General features: G+C 41.9%; 1 protein-coding gene across 1 annotated transcript in view; it reads left to right on the top strand.

Annotated features, from left to right (window-relative positions):
* Positions 1–4,606, top strand: part of LOC123512839 (zinc finger protein 708-like) — a 15,493-nt gene extending 10,887 nt beyond the window's left edge. The window contains exon 2 of the mRNA XM_045269449.1: positions 1–4,606. This exon is cut by the window's left edge and continues 231 nt beyond it. Coding sequence (XP_045125384.1) covers positions 1–1,481 — 1,481 coding nt within the window. The 3' untranslated portion in view covers positions 1,482–4,606.
* Positions 4,607–11,605: the final 6,999 nt, after the last annotated feature.

The raw sequence follows: 11,605 nt of genomic DNA, 5'->3' as shown, positions 1-11,605 counted from the left end.
ATGAAAAGCCATATGAGTGTGAGGAGTGCAGCAAGCGGTTTGCGCAGGAGAGCCACCTCAACAACCACATTGTTTGGCACCGCAAGGTTAAACGGTTTGAATGTGAGCTGTGCCACAAGAGATTCACTATGGAGAGTCACCTTGACAGCCACATGATTGTGCACAGCGCTGAGAAAAACTTCAAGTGTGAGCTGTGTGACAAGAGGTTCACAATGGAGAGCCATCTGAATGGACACATGCTGGTGCACAACCAGGATAAAAAGTTTGAATGTGAACTATGCCAGAAGCGCTTCACCATTGCTTCCCACCTGCGTAGCCACATGCTGGTGCATGTCAAGGACAAGCGTTTTGAGTGTGGTCGTTGTGGCAAGCGTTTTGTTCAGAGGAGTCACCTTAACAGCCACATGAATGCACACAATGTGGAGAAGAACTTTGAATGTGGCATCTGTGGTAAAAGATTTGCTTTGGAAATCCACATGAATGCACACCACTTGATTCACACAATGGAGAGAAAATTTGAATGCCCTGTGTGCAACAAACGGTTCACAATGGGTATCCACCTCAATGCACACATGCTGATGCACAATGTGGAGAAGAAATTTGAATGTCTGATCTGTGGAAAGCGGTTCTCTATGGAGAGTCACCTCAATAGCCACATGATTGTGCATAGTGAGAAGCGTTATGAATGTGAGGTGTGTGGCAAACGCTACACCCGCAAAAGTCACTTGAACAGCCACAGTTTTGTGCACAGCGAGGAAAAGCGCTATGAGTGTGAAGTGTGCCGGAAGAAATTTGCCCAGAAAAGCCACCTGAGTAGCCACCGTGTAGTGCACACTGACGAGAAGCGCTTTGAGTGTGAGGAGTGTGGCAAACGCTTCCTCCAGGAGATCCATCTTAATAGTCACATGTACGTCCATACTGCTGAGAAGAAATATGAACGCCATGACTGGAACAGACCTCCTGTCCCACAGGGACATGTCAATGGTCACAAGTTTGTGCACAATGACATGAAAAAATTTGAGTGTGATGAGTGTGGAAAGCGGTTCTCACAGGAGAGTCACTTAAACAGTCACCGGTTTGTGCACACACAGGACAAGACCTATGAGTGTGAGGAGTGTGGTAAGCGGTTCAGACAAGAGAGTCACCTCACCTCTCATATGTTTGTTCACAGTGAGAAAAAGAGATATGAGTGTCCGGAGTGCGGGAAGCAGTTCTCCCAGGAAAGCCACCTCAACAGTCACCGATTTGTGCATGGCGTAGACAGGAAAAATGACTTTATCGACTATGCCAAGCAGCCTCTCCCAGGAACAATCCCACAGAAGACCACATACCCTACCAGCCAAAACACTGTCCCAGTGGCAGCTGCAGAAAAGAAGCCTGAGGTATACCAAGAAAATGCAAAACTCTTCCCCCAGCAACCATACCAGCCTACACATGCGTATCCACAGTGGGAGCAGGTGCGAACCCTGTGGTCCTTGTAGCCCAATGCTCTTGACAAACCTGTGCAGGAAATATGAAATATCTCAGAGCAGAACAGGATAATGAGGGACAATCCCTGAGGCTAAGAGAAGAGGTTGTGGCTGGGTGAGAGACAATGCTTGCAGTTTGGTGTCACATGTTTACACTTCTATTCCCATGAAAGTACTGTTCAGAAAGCAGCAGTCTCCATCTTTATATTACTTGAGTACTTTTAGGGAGTATAAGCTGTAGCATCACTATTCATGTTACTCTCTAAGGTCAAGTTGCACTCCCCAAAGGTATAACAAGTGGCCCCACTGCAGTACTGTAGCATTGTCATCTCTCACACCCCAGAGGACCAAAGTCTCAGTGCTGGGTGAGACAGTGAAAACCTGCCCAGTCATTGTCTGACCTAGTAGTCCCCTTCCCTTTCCACAAATGTTTCCTTATCACACCTGTGTGAGAGTAATGCCTCACTGCCTGCCCTCTCTCCCCCAAGTGGCCTGACCCTTACCCTATGTATTTTAGTGACTTATTTATATTGAATATGATTGCCAGGGAATGGAACTGTAGCTAAACATTGCTGGTTTTTATAATTCCAAAGGTGTTTTGGGGCCAGGACACACTGGTGGTGACTTGTAGCTTCCACCCAACAGCAGTGTGCATGTGTATTGGTACAGTATATGTACATAAGTGTATATATATGTATATACTTGAGTATAACCATATATACAGTAGTGTATATGTACAGTTTTTTTTTTTTTTTTTTTTTTTTTTTTTTTTTTGCCGATCTACAAGATAGAGTGACGGCATGGTTGTCTCTTAAGTTTATTTAACCAGAACACTATCCTGTAGTTTTCATAGAGCATTGGACTGTTGCACTATTGTATCGGGGGGTGTGGGGGCAGGTGTTGAGGTGGCAGATGTATCACAGGTTGGATGCCACCTTACTGATATAACAAATGCACATTTGATCTGTGCATCACATCATCTTGTGTAAACCCGAAGTGTTGGCTGAGCCTCTCTGAAAGCCTGCATTGAAAATGGGACACTAGCACCATAATACAGAGGAAGAGTGGATAGAGTAGACAAGATGAAGTTGTACTTTATTTATAATTCACATCTGAAAATTTTGGAGTTCTTAGTGTGAGGAAGGGACTGTGTTGGATGGTTGAACTAGGTTATATAGTGTGCATTTCTCTCTTCACAGGAAGGGAACAAGGTGGCTTCCCTCCTTCTGGGGATAGGGAGGAGATAACGGTATATTAAGAACTTAATTTTATTCCAGTAGTTGTGCATGTAGTTCAGCACTCCATCGTAGCAGTTAAGACTTAACCTTTTTAAACAAAAAAAAACATGTTGTGCCTTTCTTTAATGGCACGTAATTGTAAATGAAATTTTTTTACGGATTCAAATCTCTGCTGTGTACATGATGTAACATTAGTTAACAGACAAGTTAGCCGGGCTGCTCCCACACACGCTCTCTGTTGACTTGGTTCACACATTTGCCTTTATTGTCTAGAGGTAGCTTTTGCCCGCACGGGTTCCTCCACTCTGGAAGAGGAGACCATCGTTCAAGCCTTTCATTATCATGCCCTCTATATTATTGTCCACTGCTAATGGCTAAGAAAAATCCACTTCCTGGTCCATTTCTTGGAGCTTTTCCATAGAGATGCACTGAAGGAATTGGTATATTTTTTTGTTGCCTTTGTCAGAGAAATGTGATATAATTGGCATGATATTGAATTATGCAAACGGGGGATCTCTGATAGTAGAATAATTTGTGTATGTAACCCGGGAAGAGGCTGTAGATGAGGTCTTATAGCGGGTACACTCTCTCTCTCTCTCTCTCTCTCTCTCTCTCTCTCTCTCTCTCTCTCTCTCTCTCTCTCTCTCTCTCTCTCTCTCTCTCTCTCTCTCTCTCTCTCTCTCTCTCTCTCTCTCTCTCTCTCTCTCTCTGTAGTGCAAGTGCTAGATCACCAGTTGTCTCCTGCAAACATAGGTAATTATAGCCTAACTTATACTTACAAGAGAAAAGAATACAGATATAGTAGGCTTTTCATTAACTATACAAGTTTTATTATTTGTGAAAGGAAATTTGATTAACTTATTATTTGATAATTTCATGATGATAATTGTCTTATTTGTTGTTTAAGCTGTATGCCATGTAAGTCATTATAGGAAGGACAAAGAAGGCATACCTAATGGTTGACCCACTGTCAGTTGTGAATTGGGTTCAATGAAGATTAAAATACATTACAGCTCACTAGTCTGGGCTGATGAGTGAATGTTTCATGAAACAACTAAGATGAAAAAGTGAATTTTGAAAAAAAAAAATAATAAAATAAAAATAAAAACAGGTTGCTATTTCCTTTGCAGTAATATATTGGTGGATTTAAATTTTTTTTTTATTAATTAATTTATTTTTTATTATGGAGTAAATTTTAAAGAGGGAATTGCCTTTGAAATTTGTTCTTTGTTTGGTCAACTATTGTCTGGTATGGTGCAATTATATATATATATATATATATATATATATATATATATATATATATATATATATATATATATATATATATATATAACAATTAATTCACTCAACATGCTGGAGATGCGACTTCAAGTCAGTTGTTATGAGAGAACAACATAAGATTAAACTCCCGTTTTGTAAAACACTGCAATTTGGTGAACACTCGCCTGAAACATAAGTAACAATGCCATATTGTCTCAATAGTAATATTAGGAAGCATTAAACTTGGTTTCCCACGTAGCTAGATTTTATGTACACCGGGAAAGGTGAAAGAAATATTCAACAATGGTTGTATCTAGTAGCAGCTCATGTAAAGAATAACTATAGGCTGCTATATCCGCATGCAGTCCTCGTTAACTGAAATGATGTACAGCTTAAGATTAAATTTGCTGGAAGGTAAATCTGGGATATGCGACATAAGTTACCTGTGAAATTAATTTGAAGAAAATAATTATTTCTTGATACATATTATTATTATTATTATTATTATTATTATTATTATTATTATTATTATTATTATTATTATTGCCTCTACTATTTTCCCCTAATTCTTCTGTACCGTTTGTTCAATGGAATATTTAACTGTATAACTTTTGTTAAATAAACTTTCATTTTTGTCTTGTTAATATTGGACGATCCTTTGCTTGCAATAGAAAATACTACATATTTTCTGTGGTATTTAAATTTTGCTCAACTAAAAAAAACAGTTGCATGGTATATCATTGTTTTCAAATGAAGGCATTATTAGTGTATTACTCGATCATCAGAGTATGGTGATGTGGTGACAAAGAAAGGAGCGTAAAGTAAGTAAGATTTATGAGATATAGGAGGTATAGATAGGCATAAAGGGAAAAGGGAAATAATGAGTTATCTAGGCAGGGAGGAGAGGAAAATTAAGAATTGGGCAATGTAGACAGGACATAGGCAAAGATTGAAAAAAAAAAAAAAGTAATGGACTAAAGCATGTAGAAACGACAAAGATAGGCACGGGAGTTATAGTCTCTCTACTGTAACATGGTTCCTGAGTCTTACAGCCGATTTCTTAAACTTTAAAATTTGTTTCGTAGGTCAGCACACCACTGTGGTGTGGTAGCACCCGAAACCTGTTTTGATTTCTTAAACGCTGGCGCACCGACCGGTGTGTTGTTATAGGTAGACAACGATACTCGTACTCTAGCATCCCATAGAAATGCGGACAATTCTGAATGGTGTCCCAGAGGAATGCATATATGTTGGATCTTGAGGAAAACCATAAGCTGTCCTTGTGATAAGTGTTATCAACAGAAAACAAGTATTATTCACATAAAATAAATTATATTATCAATAAGATACAATATGTTTTGAACCCAGTAGCCACTTCAGAGTAAGGAGAAGTTATAGAAGGAAATGAGCAGATCGACATGATCGAGGTTGGAAATGGATGATATATTAAGGCAAGAAAATTTAAGGAAGCAAGTACGGACGGTAGGGTCAGACATGGGATGAAGGCGAGATAACGAAGGAATATAAGGATCATATGGGAAACAATAATAAAGGTTTTCAAAGTGGAAAAAAATCGAAGTGAGAGTCGGTAGACGGTACGCGGAAAACGAGAGAGAGAGAGAGAGAGAGAGAGAGAGAGAGAGAGAGAGAGAGAGAGATTATGGGAGGAAGAGAAAGAAGGGAGAGTGTGGGGGAGGAATGAGAGTGGTTGGGAGGGAAGGGGTCCAGGGGGTTCAGGAAGCGGGAAAGAGAAAGAGGGAGGGAGGAGAGCATGGAATGGAGGACAAGAGTTGGTGGCGCGGACTGGGTGGAGGAGTGGGGAAGGATATTATTGAGAGGGAGAGATAGGAAAGGGAGGAAGTAAAAAGAAAAAAAAAAAGAGAAACACATACACAGAGAGAGAGAGAGAGAGAGAGAGAGAGAACGGAGTGGAATGGGTGGTTCGGGGAGAGAGTAAGGAGCCAGTACGAGGGGGAACAGCGAACGAGTGATAGAGGGAAAGAGTGAGGTAGGTAGGTAGGAAGGGAGGGGAGAAAATATTTGTGAGAACGGAACTTGACGGGTGGGGAGGAAGAAGAGGAGGGAGCAGCCGGGTTGGCCCAAGGTATTGATTTTCGGTGCGAAATTACAGTTTAGATCGCATTCAAGGGGAGGAGTGACAATGAGAAGCAGGGGAGATACATACGTAGACACCACACCACTTTTTTTTTCTTTTCTTGATGTCACTCAAAGTTATTTCCAGTATATGGCTCTTCCACTACCTAAGAAGGGCGCCTGGGACCCTATATATAGACTGAAGTGAAAGTTGTAAGAGCCAGTAACCTCCATTGCTCTCACTCCTGGTACTTGTTGGCTGATGCCTGCTGCCTAACGACGCGCGGTGAAATTGGATGAGTCTGCTATCCGGCTCGGCCTTTGCTTACGTAGTGCATACTAGGTTCTGGTTCTGAGAGAAGGGAAACTAGAATTTGAAAATTAAATTATGCAGATTTCAATTTAGTTGTTCTGAAAGCTGTATTTTCAAATTATAAAACAATTAAGATCATATGTCAGTAGCAACAGCCTTTTCTTCGTTAGTGATGTATTTTTCCTTTTAATTCTTTTTCTGGGGCTTACTTTGTTTAAATGTATCGTTTGAACTACCAAATTCATGTAAGCAAAGTCAATATAATTATACATTCGGAATTTTCCTGTTAATCCACCTTATGGTAGCTGAATTAGTAGTTATAATGAAATGTTATCAAAATATCATTAGTGATATTAGATAATGAGAAAACAGCAAAACAACATAAACAACACCAGTAGTACTAGTAGGACAGTATTCCTTAACCTTAAAGGTCTTGGAGATACGTTCAACATTCTTGACGTTTTCCTCACCTCTCCTTCTGCTCATGCTGTTACTCTATAAGTCTATATTATTCACCATCGGGGTCCTCCGATCACAATCGCATATCTGTATCTTGTCCTATTTCTCCAGTCTCTCATTAGGATCTCCCAAAACTCTGAGAAGGTACTATGCTAATTTTTCCTGAAATGATTACTGTTTCCATGTCAGAGATCTATCTCTGCGTGCTTAGCACATAAACAGAGGTGATAGTGTCTGGCATGGAGGCGTACAGTCCTCACTCTTTTCCTCAATATAGACCTTCTAAAGTCCAGTGGTTCCCAAACTTTTTTCTGTCATTTCTCCCTGCACCCAGTTCAACCATCCAGATTTCCCCCTTCATGTGTATGAGAGAAAGAGCAGTTAAAACACACTGAGACTATTTGCTAATTTTTTTTTTAAATGTACAAATATACTGATAAACTTATAGTTACAGAGTAAAGTGGATAGAGAGCATTTAGTAACAACTAAGCATAGCCATAGAGAGCGGTTAGTAACAAATAAAAGGACTTTTGATTTGACTTTGAGATTTTTTTAGTTAGTAGATAGTGTAATTATTTCCCCCCTGGTAGCTTCAAATTTCCCCCAGTTTGGGAACCACAGTTCTAAATCTTGGTTTAACACAGCCTATTCTCGTGTTATACATGATAGAAAGGTTGCCCACAAGAAATACTTGAGTTTTTCATCACTTGAATCTCATACACTTTATATTTCTGCTCAAAATCAAGCCAAGTATGTTCTTCAACTTACCAAACACTACTAAAAAATGTCAAAATCTTTCAAAATCCAACTCCTCTCGAGACTTCTGGCATCTGCCCAAAAACATTTCCAATAACTTACTTCTTCATCTTTCCCTTCTGTATTTCATCCTAATGGCATCACTGCCATCACACCTGTCTCTAAAGCTGAACTGTTCTCTCAAACTTTTGCTAATAACTCCACCGTGGTTGATTCTATGCTTGTCAATTCTCCTCCTCCCTCTGACTTCAATTAAGATTCATCGTAATGGTGTTTTCCATGTCCTCACTGGCTTAAATCCTCAAAGGCTTATGGACCTGACGAGGTCCCTCCTATGTTGTTCTCAAACACTCTGCTTCCGTGCTTGCACCTTGCCTGGCCAAACTCTTCCAGCTCTGTCTACAGACATCTACCTGTCCTTCTTGCAGGAAGTTTGCCTGCAGTCAGCATGTTCTTAAAAAGGGTGACAGTTCTAATCCATCAAACTATACCGCCCTGTATCTTTAATCTCTTGTTTGTCTAAAGTCTTTGAATCTGTCCTCAATAGGAAGATTGTTAAACATCTATCACTTCACAATCTATCTGATCGCCAGTGTGGTTTCTGTCAATGCTGCTCTACTGGGAATATTCTAGATTTCCTTAAAGAGTCTTGGTCATCCTCTTTTAGAGATTTTCGGTGAAACCTTTGCTGTCGCGATAGACATATCGAAAGCTTTGATTGAGTCTGGCACAAAGCTTTGATCTCAAAACTACCCTCATATGATTTCTATCCTTCTCTCTGTAACTTTATCACAAGTTTCCTCTCCAATCGTTCTACTGCTGCTGAGGTAAACAGCTACTAGAGGGCCATGCACTGTTCTCTTAAATTTAAAAACAGCATTATTCCCTAGGGTTCTGTCCTGTCATGCAAATTCTTCTTATTATCCATTAATTATCTTAACCAAACATCTTACTATAGCAACTCTTAAGCTGATGATACCAACCTACAACTTTCCGTGTCTTTATAGAGTTAGGCCCTTGACTGCCAGTTACCTACCTAAGAGCCAAAAGTATTTATTTTTTTCTTTTACACTATGGCCTATAGTGCCTATATGTATACTAGAAGAGTATGTATAAGAAGCGCTGTTCAGCTTCCACTCATTGGTGGAGCATGCAATTTTATTTATAGTGGTACCCATATTAGGTGCACATATGAAGCCAAAGACAGCACCACAGCAGGAGGCCGAACACTGCTGGCGCATGAACAGCACAGCGTATCACCCTTGGAGGGCCGAGGGGTATATAAGAAGCAAGACCAGCCATATAATGGATATCATATCTTAGTATTCATATACGCTCATGATATGAGGATAACCTCGACTCCGTGGCACTGAGTGATAGTGAATTACCAATTAAATACCGCGGTATTTCATTAGTAATTCACTATCACTCAGTGCCACGGAGTCGAAGTCATCCTGATGGCATGAGCGTATATGAATACTAAGATATGATATCCATTATAGCAGGCAATAGAGGAATGGAAACATAAATATCGTGGTGAAAGCGACACGCAAATTAAAAGGGTCACAAGAAGAAGAAGCGGCCGAGTCGCCGCGAGTCTCGAGAGAGAGAGAGATTGATTGATTGATTGATACATTTATTGTTGAATTAATAAATAATTACAACAAAGGAGGTGTTAAAGGTGAACAGCAGACCCGTCACGTTTGACTCGAATATTTATTTCATTCGGTCAAAAACCTGTGAGAACACATTTACGTCAACAAGTACACTGGCAGTTACAAAATCATTTCAACAACGTTTACAATGACAATTCAGCTTAATTGCTACAATGATAACTTGTCTTAATACCAGAATTACTTTATCTTTACTCATATCTCAATCACGCCTCCTACGTAACACCATCTAGGAGCGAATTACGACTAACACAACATAGGCACAAACAGCAGTCATCAAGGTGTTATCATCATTCTCATTACTCGTACACGTGAACGACCAAAGGGGGATGACAGCGAACTTACGTGTTTGGGGTCTTCTATAAGACAAGGGTGAGCTCGACCTTCCTCGCCTTCACCACACCACACCTTCCTCTGTGGGGTCGAAACGTAGTCTGCCCCTTCCTGAGGTGCTGGGGTGTAATCTGGGGCCTCGTTCCTTCGTCATCATCAGGAACTCTCTATGTTCTTATCTGTCCCGAGCGCCCTCGCGACCCCTAGGGTCGTACTCTCTCCGTCATGTAGGCCCAGCTCAGCATCCCTTCCATTAACGGCCGACAGTTTTGTAAACACATGTGATGTATACTTCTCACCTTTACTCCTATATGTACTCATTATGTACTATCCTTGTGATGCTGCTCCACATTTTACTCTTAATCCAGTACCTTAAACTTACGCATGCTTTGTTTCTGCGCCACGGCGATAACACTTCCCCTGTCGGGCTTCGCCCGAAATACCTTCAGAGGCTCCTGACCCCTTCCAGCAGACAGAGTTTTGTAATTGGGCGCACCAATACTGACTCCTTTGTCTGCACTTTGGCCTTTCGCACAAGGCCGTCTGCGCTAGGCATTGTTTCGAGGACTCTCCCTGATAACCACTGACTTCTTGTGAGGGGGTGTCCTGCTATGATGACCACGTCACCGACTTTCAGGTTGCGGTGGCTCTTAATGGCTTTCTGCCTCCAGCGCAGGGTTGGTAAATACTCCTTCACCCATCGTTTCCAGAACTGATCTGCCAGGAACTGTGCATGTTTCCATCGCCTTCGGTATGTCTCTGCCACCGATATGTCATCCCTGGGCGTTGGCGTATTGCCTTCCAGTCGGAGAAGGTGGAGGGATGTGAGTGCTTCTAGATCTTTCGGGTCGTCTGAGACTGGGGTGAGGGTCGCCCATTTATTATCTCTTCCACGATGCAGAAAAAGGTGGAAAGTCGTTCATCATCAAGTATCTGATTACCAACCACCGCCAAGAGCACCTTCTTTACAGTGCGGATTTGACGTTCCCAGACTCCACCCATGTGAGGGGCTGCAGGTGGGATGAACTCCCATTCTATCTGTCGTTGTAGGAGTTTATCTCTTATCCGTTTGCTGTCATTCCAATTGTTCTTTGCCTCCCGCAATCCTCTGTGAGCGCCTACCAGGTTCGTCCCATTGTCAGACCTCAGGCGTCTTGGGTTCCTCTGCGGGAAACTGAATCTGCTTAACGTGTTGATGAATGAGTCTGCGTCCAGTGATGGGAGAACTTCCAAGTGTATGGCACGAGAGGTCAGGCATGTGAAGAGACAACCCCATCCTTTTGCCCGTGTCGGGCCTCGTTTCACTATGAAAGGTCCGAAGCAGTCTGTTCCCATGTAAGTGAATGGCCTCTCTCCTGGTATGAAGCGATCCTCGGGCAGGTTTGCTTGCCTCTGCTCTAGCGGTTTCCACTTACATCGTCGGCAGATCACACACGTGCGGAGGATCTTGTCGATAGTAAGGCGTCCTTTCGGTATCCAGTAGTCCTCTCGCAACACGGCCAAGGTGTGTTCTCGCCCGAGTGACCAGACCTTATCGAGTGTACGTTCCTGATTATGAGCTCCGTGATAAATCCGTCTTTAGGGAGCAAGATGGAGTTCTTGTGGTCTGGATGGAGGATAGCATAGTCTAGTCTACCCCTACTCGTAACAGTCCTTCGTTATCTAGATAAGGCTCCAGTCTATACAAAGGGCCAGTAGTAATTTGTCGCCCCCTTTTCAACATGCTCACCTCTTGAGGAAAGCGTCTTAGTTGTGTAGCCTGTAGAATTGCCAGACGAGCCTTTTCCATATCTCCTACTGACAACTGGCCTTTGTCACATGCAGTCTTGTTGGATCTTGCTACGCACCATTGTATGAATCGTCTGAGCCATGCAAACGGTTTTCCGTAACCGATACCATGATGAGTACTGCGCCCACAATGTCTTTATGATGTCACTATCCCTTCCTGCTGCTGTAGTTGCCAAACATATGGAAGTTTTCTTCACTTCCGGGTCATCAGCCATAATA

The sequence above is a fragment of the Portunus trituberculatus genome, chromosome 34 (genome assembly GCF_017591435.1).
Source record: "Portunus trituberculatus isolate SZX2019 chromosome 34, ASM1759143v1, whole genome shotgun sequence".
Taxonomy (NCBI): Eukaryota; Metazoa; Arthropoda; class Malacostraca; order Decapoda; family Portunidae; genus Portunus; species Portunus trituberculatus.
This window is presented reverse-complemented; position numbering and strand designations above follow the sequence as displayed.